The 15,151-nt window shown below is 41.9% G+C and overlaps 1 protein-coding gene across 3 annotated transcripts in view; it reads right to left on the reverse strand.

The window, feature by feature from the left end:
- The window catches only part of DVL1 (dishevelled segment polarity protein 1), a 233,975-nt gene that overhangs the window by 34,263 nt on the left and 184,561 nt on the right, over positions 1–15,151 (reverse strand). For all 3 annotated transcript variants that reach the window (XM_073585432.1, XM_073585433.1, XM_073585434.1), the window contains exon 5: positions 4,097–4,229. In XM_073585432.1, coding sequence (XP_073441533.1) covers positions 4,097–4,229 — 133 coding nt within the window. The remainder of the gene's footprint in view (positions 1–4,096; positions 4,230–15,151) is intronic.

The following is a 15,151-nucleotide window of genomic DNA, read 5'->3' on the forward strand; positions in this document are numbered from 1 at the left end:
ATAGGTACTGAGAAATATTTGCACTGGGCGTTATATAATGTCCTAGATTTAATCCTGAATGCAGAGATTTAATCCTGAATGCAGAGGTGTAAGGTGGGAGTTGGAGCTGCAGTCATGACAGGACTCTGACACCTACAGCGACTATAAGCTCTGTTGGCCTATATAAGAAGACCACTACTATCAAAGACTCGTGATAGTTCGAGGCCCTACTTGAGATTTTGGAGCAGACCAGTGTCATTGTCTACATGTCAAATTTTTGTGGGCTCTTACTTGTTACCAAAGATTTCAACATTTCTTGTCAGGACTCAAAAGGTCTCGTCCATTCTTTATTTTTCCTCATTGTGGCATGCTCTTCCTGTGTGATGACAGCTGTGATCTCCACTTTAACACTGCTCTGTCTACGAGGATTTACATCAACCCATCAATTGTAACCAGTCTCTCAATTTCTAAACTCAAACCTCCAAAACAAACCTAGTGTCATCTCACATACATCCCTCCCATGTCAGAGCCTGCAGGATTCAAGCCCCGGGGAAGTGTCTTGATCTCTGGGTACTAAGCATGCCAGATCACAAGCGGAAAGAAGAGATGTGATGACAAGGAGGCATCTGCTGGAGAGGAGACACACCTTGACCACAGCCACCATGGCAAGTAGAGTCTAACTGTATGGTGAAATCTTATCAAGTTTTGGCTTGTCGTGAAGACTTGTTAGAAATGTTCTACTTTTATGTCAGGCGTAGATAATGAAACAAGTAATAAGATATAGGCTTAATATGTCTTGTTTTTCTATAATAAAATATGGATGTGGTTTTTCACTAACAAACTAAACCGTTTTGAACAGTTTAACAAACATTTATGTGACTTGTTCTCGGAAAAACATATCAAAATCCTAATTTCACCTCTACAAGTCAAAATCTCTTGAAGATGTTGTCCAGTGAAGCTACTAAAAAGGGGTTGTTTAGTAGAGGACATCCACTTAAAGGCTATGCTTACATAGGTGGCGCAGCAAAATCGCAGCTCCAAATTTGTTGTGTGACAGTCACACAAATGTTTTTGATCTGAGACTTGCTGTAGGGTCACTAGTGTCACCATGAACCCCCAGCCTAATACTTCTACCATTCCATATCCAAGAACTTTAGCAATTCTTAAAGTACCTCAACTCATGCAAGTTTCATCAAAGTACCCCCAAAGATATGATCATAGACAGTGCTGCTAAGTAGAGTATGAATACAGTGCGAGTACGTCCCAGATACATGGTATGTAGTAGTATATATGTACATTTGTAGACCTGGCATTCCAGAAAGACGCACGTATGACATCTTACTAGGCCTACTGATCAGGCGCTGGAGATGCCAGCAACTAGGAGGATGTTTGCACAGCTCTGGTCTAGCAGCCACAGACTATCAACGTGGCCACTGCACCAGGATCCAGCAAATGTTTTGCTCAACTCCAGTTGAGAGCCTAGGTTCAAGAAGATTGGCTCGATGCCTTTCGGTGTGCAGGCAAGTCAAGTCAAGACTATGAAATTCTGCATCCGCCACAGAAAAAAATGAGAGTAAAATATTCCAATTAGAAAAATGACACTTTGGGTCTTAAAAAATGTGTACACTGTTGATATCCTAGAATTAAAAAAAATGTAATAGATTTTCATGTTGAGGTCCAACGCGTGGTAAGTGTAGTCCTACAAGGGTTCAACAACACCTGCACAAAGAATGCAAAGAACCCTCGAACTCCAGAATATTGTCATCGAGGAGTTCTAGACCATCAATACATTGATGTCTGAGAGTTCTAGAAAACTGGTGCATGTGTAGGTAACAGCAGGTTCGCAGGATGCAGTGACGAGATGCGAGACTGGTTGAACTTTGAAAAGCAATTTTTTATAATTTCAAGCCGTTAGGGCTATACTAAGCAACCAAAAAAGGGTAACAACAGTTGTCCTCGCAGGGACTCAGTACAACCAAACACTACTTGGGTCCTTATACTCTATAATGTCACTTATCCGTCCTGACATCCCTCGGCGGCTCTGTGGAAGCTGTGTTGCTGATGAAGCTGCTTTGGCGTCTTTGATAAGGCTGCTGTGGCGTCTTTGATGAGGCTGCCTTGGTGTCGCAGCCACTGGGCCCAGCTGCTGAAGGTTTGGAGTAATCTTCGGGCGTTCCAGCACCCAGGAGGAGTTGGGGCACAACAGGCCCTGATGGAGTCCTGAGATGAAGTGACCCCCTGTTGTAACAGCGGGGTTGCGCTTGTTAGCGAGTTCAATGGGACTCCTGTCCCCAAGCAGGGTTGTGTCGCAGTCCTCAAGAGTGGCGGTTTACTGGCCACGCGCACAGCCTGAGGCTGTGTGCAGAGTGTCTCTGTTGACGAGGAACAGGCCCCAACTGCCGACTGCAGCAGGGTGAAGGTGGCTGTGAGCGGTGATAGACAGGCCGCAACCACGGGCTGAAGTGAAACGGCAGCGTCCGCGGGTGGCAGCGGGCAGGCCACAGAAGCGGGCTGAAGAGGGATGGCAGCAGCCGTAAAGGGAGCGGACAGGCCGCAGAGGGCTCGAGCTCAGCGGTAACGGCCGAGGATGACCGGGGGCAGATCGTAACCCGGGATTGGGGTGAAGAGGCAGTCCCCTGTCGGTAAGCTCGGCGCCTCTCTCTTGGGGGCCACTTTGTATCTACCCTCTGCTGCTGGTCTCTTCTCTCAACTGTCAGTGTCCTTCCCGTTCTCTCACGCCCCCTCCGTCTCCTGCTCTGTGTCTGACATATCACCAACTCACTCCTCTGCGCGCTCCCTGTCCCTTTTATACTCGCCGCTCCCCTTGCTGTCCTGTCACTCTCAACAGTCCACTCTCCTCCGGTTCTTGAACCTTAGGAACTAAGATGGCGGCCCCCTTGGTTCCGGCCCGGACACTTTGTGGGGATCCTCCTCCCTACACTTGTACATCTAGAAATCTAGTTTTCTAGAAATCTTAGAACACTGGCTCAGTGATGGCTAGGAGTTCATGAATACTGGGACATGAGACATCTATGAGTTCTTGAACACTGGCACACTTGATTAAGAGCTCTAGAACACAGTCAATTCTCTCTCAGAATAAGTACTACTAAAATTGGCAAAATGAAAAAACGTCACAATTTTCTTTCCTAGCAAAGCTCTATGAGATGACCAAACAACTGAAACCACAGGATAGCCAAAAAAATTCCAGACAGGAATTTAGGTAATAAATATTTTTGTTAAATAATAGTGGCAAAGAAAAGAATTACATAAAAACAAAATGCACGTATTTAGGACAAAGATATATAAAAAAAGCCATTTTGGAAAAGGTGGACCCTAAAATTATATGCATGAAAAATATATAATAAACCTCAAAGTATAAGAAAAAAAATTTAAAAAATGATAAAAAATAAAAAATCTAAATACGTGCAAATGACAAGGAATATTTAGACTAAATTTAATCGCATAAAAAGTGCCTGTGCAGTACCTTTTGGGGTGCGTGTGGTTACGGGACCCAGCGACCCTTAAAGGGTCCTCCTAGCACTTTATATATGCTTTGGATTCAGTTTCAATTGTATTTATATTTTATTCATCATGCACATTTCATGATTTTTCATATATACTGCACATGCACTTTTTGTGCGTTAAATTTTATTCTAAATATTCCTTGTCATTTGCACGTATTTATATTTTTTATTTCTTTTTTTTTTCTTGTACTTTGAGGTTTATTATATATTTTTCACGTATATATATTTTTAGGGTCCGCCTTTTCCAATATGGCTTTTATATATCTTTGTCGGAAATACGCGTACATTGTTTTTATGTAATTCTTTTCTTTGCCGCTATTATTTAATAAAAATATTAATTACCTAATTTCCTGAATTGAATCCTTTGGCTATCCCGTGGTTTCAGTTGTTTGGTCAGCTCGTACACTTTGAGTGGTTTCCACTTTTTTTCACAGAGCACCGGGTTTTGTTAATAATATACCGTAGATACGTATAAATTCTTGTGTATATATATATATATATATATATATATTTTTTTTTTTATGCCATATTTGGTGTCTCTGTTGCTTTACTTTAATCTAGCAAAGCCCTATGTAAGGGTCCCTGGTACATACCTGCTTGTGTTGTCTTCATCAGAGTCCACAAAACTGCTGGACTCCAGCTCACTGCTCATCACGGTGGACGTGCTGTCATATCCTCCAGCCTCCCGTAGACGCTCCACCTTGGGGTGCCCATTGATTCTTGGAACTGTCACAGAAAATAAACATTGTGATGAGCAGAAGCCCCCTGGAGGACTACTATGGGTTTATGCCAAGAGAGAGGTTTTCGATCAAAGAAAAAAGTTTGTATCGTGGGAGAGACAAAAACAGTCCAAAGTACAGTAGACTTAGCAGAAACTACAAGTGACATGTAGATAAGGGCAACTGAAAAAAGAAATATTACCATCTAACGCAATGTATGTCTTCCTTTAATCAGAGTGAAAAATGGATGACACTGACACCGGGAGACAACAAAGCCGAGAATAGGTCAGGCCTTTAATCAGACTAATAGGTGCTGTCATTTCCAGACTGTTTGAAGTGAGGTTCCCTGACTGATGAAGATGGAGGAACATTACCTCAGTCATAGCACAACCTCTGTCATCCTCTACCTGTATCCGAGCTCCTGCAGGACTTCCCCTACCTCAGCCGGCGCTAGGCTCTAGTTATATACCACGAAAGGAGGCCGGAGAGGCATTGTTTTCTGTCAATGTTTTAAAATGTCAAATCGGGCTTTTTTGATTATTTTTGTTTGGATTCAGTTTTTCACCAAATTTCAGTTTACATAATACCGACATATAGTGAGAAGCTAGTAATATTGTCATTTGCTACACAAATAACACCACCATGACTCTGCCATCAGTTCAGTTCCTAAAGAATATCACTACATGCTTATGAAATAAACTGGGTGGTTGTAGTTTGATCATGACTATCCCACCCTCTGCGAGCCCCTACGAATCAGGACCCTGGGCAATTACCCAGTTTGTCATCCTTATCCCACCATGGCTAATGTGCTGTATGTTCAGTACTACGTAGGTGCTAGATGTACATCTAGAATACCGTAACACAGAAATTACAATATAGTCTTCTGAACGAGACCATTTTTTATTTTCCCATCTATAGCATTGTTCACCTTAATATACAGAGCAGTTAAAAAATTATTTATATTTAGAAGCAGAAAATGCACTTTAAAGGGGTTGTCTACTTTAAAAAAAAAACATTAAAGTGGTGCTCCGGTTGAAACAAGTTACCACCTATCCATAAGACAGATGAAAACTTTTAGATGGGTGTAGGTTTGACCTCTGAAATCGCAACTGATCGTCAAAATGGGAAACTTTTATCTCTTCCCGGCCTTTTGGATAAGATCAAGTATAGTAGCGCTCGAAAAGGCAGCTATGGACTGGGATGCCTGAGTAAAAAGATACAAAACACACTGGTTGGAAGCTACGGGGTGTATGTCGGGTGGCTTATATAGTCATCCCGTAGGTGAACCTGGACCCCAGGATTGCCGCCACAGACTGAGTAGTTTGAAAGCCCAATGCTGCTTCATTCTTCCCCTATTGGACTGCAGGGTCACTGTATTCAGCTTTCTCGGGCAGCCCCATACAGAATGAGTAGAGCGGGTAGTCAATCATCTGCACTTCCGATCCATTCTCATAGGAATAAAAATGCCTGTTTTAGTGAGGGTCCCAGCTTTCAGTCCCCTTTAATATAGGGGGTCTTCTTTACAGCATCCTCATGTCTGGGACAGTGATTTTCTCTCTCTGGAGGAGCTGTTCTGTCCTATAACGCACAGAAAACCTACTGTTTTCAATAAGTCAGTGTAATGCTTATTATCCCCTGTGGTGGCGCTGTACACTGTACACTTACTAATAGGTTTCCCCACAGATTACAGCTGATTGATGGTGGACCTAAGGAGCTCAAAAGGTCCCTTTGATACAAATGAAAAAAACAATACTAAAGACCCCTAACAGTGGGGGCCCCATTGGAAATTTTGCATTGGGGCCCATGAGCTTCAGGTTACACCACTGTATACAAGTATTTATCGTCTAGGTGTTCCACTTGAATTGTGATATAATGATGCCACTATGCCCTAATTACAGCCGATCACAGCCCGGAGCAACGTTCCAAAGAATGCAGCGTGTAAGAGTTTTCTATACATAATACATAACAAATCAGTCCTATCACTTGACAGGGCGTATACTGTAAGGTAAACACATCCATTCCTTACAGGCGACATCTTACACCATGTACCAGGCCCAGCATGTAACAGGCTTAGGATGAGGTTTTATCTTCAGATCCTTGTTTGGACTCAGAACTCAGATTTCTAGATAAAATGACTTTCAATTCTAAATGGAAAACTGCTTTAAAACGAAATCTGATCGGCCCTCTACGCTTTATATCTTCACCCCCGGATTCTATTTCTTTACCTCTGCAAACTCCGTATCTGAGAATGGATGACGGACACATTAGATGTTTATGCGGCCATCCCACTGATTTCGGAAGGACTGGATGACTAATATCTTTTGGGACCACACGACTGTCCCCTTATGTAAAAAGTCATGGACGATTAGGACCAGGCAGATGGATTTTAACTGACTGATCCTTCTGCTCTCGAGAGATATACTTGAATCACTATGTACAAATAAAGGCAAACATCTACCTGCGACAAGTATTAGCTAAGGACAAGTTTAGGAAAAGTAAAATCCCTAAGGGGCAATAGTTTCTTGATTCGGAAACAAGGGTATGTCACAATCAATTTTCCATGTATTCTGCTGCAATCAATGGTTCTTGAGCAAAAAAAAAGCATTGCGAAACATACCGACGTAACGCCTTTACGTCTCCAGCATTAGCAGATATCGCCTATATGTTGTATACAGCACTGTAACTAAGATGAAACATGATAATACATTAGCGCGAAATTCCCGCAATAATAGATCACAGTCAGCCTCCTGAAATCAAAAACTTTCAGAGGTCATCCGGTGACCCCCATCACTGCGATCGCTTTCACTGTGAACATAAAGATTCTTATCAGGGAGTATGAATATGTGAAGAATTTCATTAAAAACACTACATACAGGACCTAAAGTCGTCTTCCTATGGATAATTGTTAAAGTCGTCTATTCAGTTCATTTCTTAGTTACAGCTGATTTGAGAATAGCCGGGTGGAAAGTAATACGGCGGGCATTGCAGAGCCCTCCCATAAGAATATCAAATATGCTTTAGTGCTGTAGTACATGGATCAATGATTTGGAACCTATCGACGGCTGAATATATAAAAGGGCCTTTAATAGTAGGATGTTTCTCTATTTGGGACAAGCGTCTACTAGCCAAAGTAGATAGTGGCCACAAAGAGCTTGGGAGTCTCTTGCTTGGGAGGAATTGGTATGACTACTACCTATTATTTCAATAAACATCATGTAATACCTCAAATCTCCTCTGGAGGTGCTGCAGGGAAATTGAACCAGGGCTGCAAGATTTTTCAAACAGATCACAAATGCTCTCTTTTAGCCTTAGTAGCAAGACAGCCAAATGAGCATTCTTTAGGAGACTTCTCAAAAGCAAAGAGCCCCTCTAAATCTAGAAATACGATGGAACAGCAGTGACAAAAACATTTTTTTTAACATATCTGCCTAATATTGTAAAATTAAGTCTGTCCTCATAGGTTTTTGGACGTCTGAAAAATGTAAGAAATGTAAATGCCGTATGATTTCGGTCTTACTCTGAGTAACTGATGAAGATCAAGTCAGCAAAGGATTCTTACGTCACATACTACAGGTCACCAAAGGTCCAGGTTAATACCTACAATGACACACTCGTGGTTGAGCTTCTGGATAACAACGAACAGGTTCCAGGGGCCAAGGCAGACAAAAATGACCTCTCTGCGTAGATCTCCTTGCATGTGTGTGTGATTGAAAGGAAAAGTTTGATCGATGGCGTTGTGGTGGGTTCCTTCCAAAACATTCCATGAATGAAGAGGTAACCATGATGGACCTCGAGATGGAGCATAAATCCAGAAGATCCTATGATACAGCTATGAAGACGAACGTATTACAGGCATCAGGTATAATGAGAGGTGCATGGAGAATGTCATATATTAGATAAGACTTTAGGAATGTTTCTTTTCCAGTAGCGTCCCCGCCATCAGATGATTGATGATCTGTAATGATGGTGAAACAGGAAATTGGCAAGAAATAAGTAGTTGTAGAGCATTCTAATCAGCTCAGAGCATTCTACATTTACATAATTAGTGATCGCTCTATTCAAGTGTCCCCATCACATCAAGAACATTGCCATATCCCTAGTGAACTATTGAGATGTGCACACGGAGGGTTTTTTCCGAGGCAGTCAAAAACAAGTTTTGTAGAGGAAACACTCCTTCTTCAAGGAGTTATTGATGTAGTTTTTCATTTCCTGAAGCTTTTTTGAAAAGTTTTGGAAGATATTTTTGTTTCCTTGAAGCCTTTTTTTTGCAGCATTTTTTTCATAGTGTCTAATTTGTAACAGATTCCATCAGGAGCTGCTTCAAAGAAGTGACATGCACTTTCATTTTTTCCCTCACGAGTCGTTTTTGAAAATCTAAAGCAAAAAAAAAATCGTTCAGGAGGCTGAACATAAGAACAGTAAATAAATATGATGGGTCTTTCAAGCTTTTTTGTTTTAGCAGTTTTCCAAGCATTGTTTTTAGTGGACCTGTTCTAAAAAAACTCTATAAAAAAATCTGTGTGCACATACCCTGAGAGAGTGCATTCTGAAATGATATACAGCACTCTATAGCTAGTGTCAGTAGTTCAGTGTAGGATGTGCTGTAAATGCACTTATAATAATTTGGGAAAGTTATGAAATGTCCTATAAATGTCTGTTCTGTTCCTGATCTAACGATCTCGGCTTTTAGTGGAGATGAATCTGTGCTGCACTTCATGTATAAGTTCAGTAGTGACCAGTGCTGTGGAGTCGGAGTCACGGAAATTGAGAAGTCGGAGTCAGAGGTTTGGCTTATCGATTCCACAGTCCTGGTGAATAGGAGTGTGTTCAGTGTGATCGGAGTGTGATCGGAATGTTATTGGAGTGTGTTCAGAGTGTGATCAGAGTGTGATCAGAGTGTGATCAGAGGGTGATCAGAGTGTGAAAGGAGGGTGAAAGGAGGGTGATCAGAGTGTGAAAGGAGGATGATCAGAGTGTTAAAGAAGGGTGATCAGAGTGTGAAAGGAGGGTGCTCAGAGTGTGAAAGGAGGGTGTTTAGAGTTTTATAGGTATGTGTTCAGAGTGTGTTCAGAGTGTGATCAGAGTGTGTTTAGAGTTTTATAGGTGTGTGTTCCAAGTGTGTTCAGAGTGTGATCAGAGTGTGATCAGAGTGTGATCAGAGTGTGAAAGGAGGGTGATCAGAGTGTGAAAGGAGGGTGATCAGAGTGTGAAAGGAGGGTGTTTAGAGTGTGTTCAGAGTATGTTTAGAGTTTGATAGGTGTGTGATCAGAGTGTGTTCAGAGTGTGTTTAGAGTTTTATAGGTGTGTGTTCAAAGTGTGTTCAGAGTGTGATCAGAGTGTGTTCAGAGTGTGATCCGATTTTCTTGGATGTGGAGAACAAAGAAAAAAGTTTCTCCATCTGCTCAATTCAGTTTGTCCATGAAAATTCAATGTCATCCAAGTGCGGTCCGATTTTTCTTACAGACCCATAGACTTTAATGGCCCAGTGCGATCCAATTAAATTGTGCATGCTGCGATTATTTTTCCTTGGCCCACACGGAACAAGGAAAAATTTAGACATGAGCGCGGCCTCATTCAATAATGTGGCGGAGCGCTATCTGTCAAAACTACGGATAGCACTTGTCCGATTTTTACGGTAGTATGCATGAGCCCTAATGCTGAGGATGTCACCAGTCATACCTTTCCCACTTTCATTGATGTAAAGCTGCCTAAAAACTAATTGGTATATGGCCAGCAGTAATCACACCCCAAATCCTCCTACATTACTATACATAATTCACCTCAATGGTGAGATTTTTAGAAGCCATATACCATAGATTGTAGGCCGCTGCCATGAAAAATAGCAATATCTGCCAATAAACGTCTATCGTAAATGGGGACGTTCATACTAATTAATTGGCGCGTTAATGATGGAAAAGAATCATTCGCCAATTATCGGCCCGGGCGAAAGAGCATTTTGATAACTGAAAGATTTATAGATAAAGACCTAGAGGAAATAGTGCATGCCATATTTAATGTACGGCTGTGAGCTCAATCGTACAGCCATCTGCTCCACGTACTGGAGACTAAACAATACTAATTTGTCCGATCACTTTTCAGCTCTTACATAGGACTGCACCCATTATGTACCAATATTGGCACATTTACCAGGAGGGCTATTTAAAACCCTAAACCTGATCGCCCTATCAACCATCCGTCCTGCATCTAACATGCTCCATCTGTATTATTAGATTATATCTTAATAACTATACCGCAGCATCTGTTTCGAATTGAAATGATGAAATAATCTTATTATTATTATTTACTTTGTTTTTATACATTTTACGATTATTTTACCATTACAAAAAATTCCCAAGCTAACCCCACTGTGTAACGACCTGAAGATTTAATAAGAAACACTTAAAAAAAGAACATCGTTATAACAGATACGTACACGACTGTATCTGCTGATCATGTTGCCGACGGCTTTTAAGTTCTAAAAGGTGCAATTAAATTTGAGCTTGTTTGCTCCAGGCTGCAAGATCTTATGGCAAGATAAGCACAGATTGCGCAGAGCTGAATGGGTCATTTAACTCCTATAGTGAAGTCCTATGTAAAACCTTACGTGACACATACCGTAGTAAAATCGCCTACATCTGCTCTCCTATGTATAGATCTATACATTGTATGTAAAGAGGTTTACACGCAAAAAATTAATTGTCTTTGGTGTTAATTAAATGGACGGACTGTCCCGCTCTCATATTAAGGTAAAATACCCCCAAAATTATGCAGACAATACATAAGGGTCATTTACTTACATAGTTTAGTTGCATGGAGCTCAGGTTATGCTCGTGATCATTGCACATTTCATTCTCCGCAGCTCCAGCGCCCCCAACAAAAGCTACCTGAGAAGTACTACTACCACCACCAGAGCTGACAACTCCATTCCGCAGCCGCTGAGGTCACTGCCCTTGAAGCCAATGAGATCCTAGCATGCAAATGTATTATGGAACTGTATATAGAGGCAGCCCCAGGCGGTGGGTTTTGTGAGATTGATAAATGGCCACCTCAGAGGTGACTACCCTAAGGGGGTGAATGCGGGAAGAGAGAAAAAAGACCCTGTTACTTAGTGGAAGCTTTGCCCTTTAGTTTTTTTTACTTTTTTTTTTAAGAAAGTGATTCACCATTCCCTTTGATGCTCATACGACACAAATCAGATTGATACTTTACTAACACCTAATAAGCCCGTTTGCACCCCTAGCTGAATGCAGAAAATCAGCGCACGTTTTTTTCCCCCCGTAGAGCAATTTTTTAAGCAGCTGTAAATTTAGGTCTTAAAAAACATCAAACTCTTACAGCTTTGTTTCTAAGATTTTCTGAAAGTTTTTTTTCTTAAGAAAGCTGGGTGACACATCCATTCGTCACAAATCTTACTCCAGTCCCTATGGCGCAAGGTACGCCTTCACTGGTCGTGAATTTGGCGAATGGGGACCACCACACACCCATCCTGTCCTCGTTCCACCCCAGCTTCGCTGACTTTGACGGAGCTGGGAGGAAATGTTGTGAACATCCCAAAAAATGTCAACATTTTTGCGCAAAAATATTGCGCATGTCAACGTTTTTTATGCCGGAATTCTCAAGTAAAAGATTTGGAGTACAAAAAATGACAAGTTTTCTAGCGGAAACCGCTTCAAGAAACTCTTATTTGCAGAGTTTTTATGTGCAATTTTTATTGAGAAAGTGCAACAAACAGTGCAACAAAGAAATGCCAGGTCAGCAGTTTAAAACCTATGGATTTGTAAAGGTCCCCGTTGAAATGAGTGAGTGAAATTGGCGCCAATAAAGCTGTCCGGGGTTCATTATGAGTGCATACCATGGTGTTGATAAGAACAGGGCCTTGGCCACATGAGGTCCCTATTAGTGATGAGCGATCATGCTGGGATAAGGTGTTATCTAAGCATGCACGGGTGCTAATAGAGTGACTTTGGCGTGCTCGAATACTATGTCCTCGCGGCTGCAGGTCTCAAGGCTGTTCGACAGCCAGAACACATGCAGGGATTGCCTAACAGCCTCAAGACATGCAGCCGCGGGGACTAGAACATAGTATTCGAGCACGCCGAAGTCACTCGGTTGGCGCCCGAGCATGCTCATATAACACCTTATCCGAGCATGATCGCTCATCACTAATAGGAACCTCATGTGGCCAAGGCCCTGTTCTTGTCAACACCATGGTATGGGAGGCACAGTATGGACTCTATAACACATTGTTATGGAATACCACCAAGTGGATGAGACAAAAAATGTACAGAAAACTGCTTCATAAGTGCATTCCTCCAAGAAGCGTTTAACAGCCTTTGTTATACCCACGCAGTGTATATATGTGTTTATTTTCACATCATATGCTCCTTACGGCTCATTTATATCAGTTTTGCCTGTAGCACGTTCATCTCAGACCCACAAAATGAAACTGTCACAGTGATCATTAATCAAGACAATCTGTCAGACCACTACTTTCTCATGTTTTAGTTTGTTGCGGTTTCTTTTTATTGTAAATTAATTTTTATGTGGTAACCAAAGTCAGACACATGATCAATAATCAGAGTCCAGATCTCTTATCATAATTATAGAAAAAAAATGGAATATGGCTAAAATTCCAGACACACTTGGGTGTCACGAGTGTATTTTTTAATGCGTCTACTGGGATAATATTGTCAGATATTGAGAATTTCATTATAATTTTGTATGAATTAAGGCCTTATACACACAGTCATGTTCATGGATACATGTATAGCAGGTATACAGAGTCCAGACTGTGCTGTAAGATGAAGAACAATTGGACAAGCCTCAATTTTTATTTTTATTTTTTCAAAAATCCAGAAAAAAAATCTGTGAGAAACTCTCTATGCTTGTATTTGAACCCGTTGAACAGTATGAACAAAAGACTTATGGGTGACATATCATAGATCTGTACAACATAACCATAAGTCCATAAGACAATTTTTGGTCACAATAATGTAGAGAAGTTGTCGACAGTACTATCAATATTTGGGCACATCTCTCTTTAGAAAGTGGCTCGATGTTGCCTACAGTAAAGCATTGCAGTAGCTTGTTGATGCCTACAGTGAAGCATAGAGGTGTCTTGGTGTTGTCTACAGTTAAAGCACCACAACAGCATTTTATTTTATTTCAGTGCTGGAGTGGTGCTACTAAACTAAGTTACCCAACCCTTGTTTTATACTTAACAGCTGATGTCTTCAGCTCTTCCCGATGCTGCTCTGGTTCCACAATGCCATCTTCTGACTGCAACTTCTGACTTGTCAGAAGTAACGGTCAAGAGCTCTCAATGCAAGTCTATCAGAGCCTTTTTCTGGCTCTTATAGACGTACATTGAGCTGTGACTTCCGTAACACTCCAGCAAATACTGAAGTGATCCAGCAGGTCACAACAACTGGAGACTGACAGGAACAGCGCCAGGAACAGATGAAGACGGCAGCTAGCAAGTATAAGACCGAGGCTGGGAACTTAGTTTAGTAGCACTACTCTAACGCTGCAATAAAAAAATTGCTGGGGTGGTGCTTTAAGCATGATGGTGGCTTGGTAATGTTTAAAATGAAACATGGCGGTGGTTCAGTGATATCTAAATAGAAGCATGGCAGTGGCACAGTGATGAATACAGGGAAGCATGGTGTCAACTTGGTGATGAATACAGTGAAGCATGGTGGTGGTCTGGTAATGACTACTGTGATGCGTGGTGGTGGCTTGGTGATGACTAAAGTAAAGGCCGGCAGTGGTTCAGTGATGCCAACAGTGAAGGATGGTGATGGCTGGGTAGTTAATATAGTGAATGATGGCAGTGATTCAGTGATGCCCACACTAAAGCATGGTCGTGGAGCAGTGATGCTCTGGAGCTGCATTGTTTCTTCTGGTACTGGAAACCTGCAGCGTGTGGAGGGCAAGATGTATTCAATCAATCATCAGGAAATCCTTGGAGAAAATGTCATAGCTTCTGTGAGGAAGATGAAGCTTGGGCATCACTGGACTTTCAAACAGGAAAGCGATCACAATCATACCTCACAGTGTACCAAGGCATGGTTTCAGAAAAAGTCGTGGAAGATTCTGGAGTGGCCAGGCCATCACAGTCTTCTCACTTGAACCCCATAGAAAATCTTTAGTGGGATTTGACTGAGGCATTTACAGAAAGGAAACCAATGAATCTTAGTGATCTGGATGCCATTGCCTAAAAGGAACGGACTAAGATTCCTCAGGAAAGTTGCCAGAAGCCTGTGTCTGGCTATAAATCACTTTTCCATCAGGTCATAACAGCCAGAAGGGCTCAAAGTAGTAAAGAGTCTTTTCACGAATAATTCTGGGATGGAAGTAGTCAGTAAAAGTGTCATTATGTGATGCAGTTTGAGAAACCACTTGTTATATTAGTTGTGTAGTTCCTATTACACAAGAAACACAAAATATAAGGCATAAATCCTACAGATCCATGGGTCACTGTTGTGTGGGAAGCGGTACGTGACTATGTGCAAACGATGGGGTTCAAGACAAAGGCTGGGAGAAAGTAGAGGCATATTATAGTGGGTGCAGGAGTTGCACTGAAGCCTAAGGCTGTGTGCACACGCTGCGGATTTTGCTGCGGTTCCGCAGCGGTTTTGGCCGCTGCGGACCCGCAGCAGTTTTTGCTGCGGTGTACAGTACAATGATTCCCTATGGGAATCAAAAACCGCAGTGCAGACGGTGCGGAATTTTCCGCGCGGATTATCTGCGGTTTTCAATCCGCAGAAAGAATTGACATGTCAATTCTTTCTGCGGATTCTCCTGCGGTTTGCCATCTCCTCCATTGAGGAGATGAAAAACCGCAGGGCAAAACCGCAGAGCAATCCGCAGGTAAAACCGCAGGTCTTTTGACCTGCGGTTTCACCTGCGGATTGTACAAAATCCGCG

Source organism: Dendrobates tinctorius, unplaced genomic scaffold, assembly GCF_039654945.1.
Source record: "Dendrobates tinctorius isolate UK_male_01 unplaced genomic scaffold, ASM3965494v1 ptg000086l, whole genome shotgun sequence".
Classification (NCBI taxonomy): Eukaryota; Metazoa; Chordata; class Amphibia; order Anura; family Dendrobatidae; genus Dendrobates; species Dendrobates tinctorius.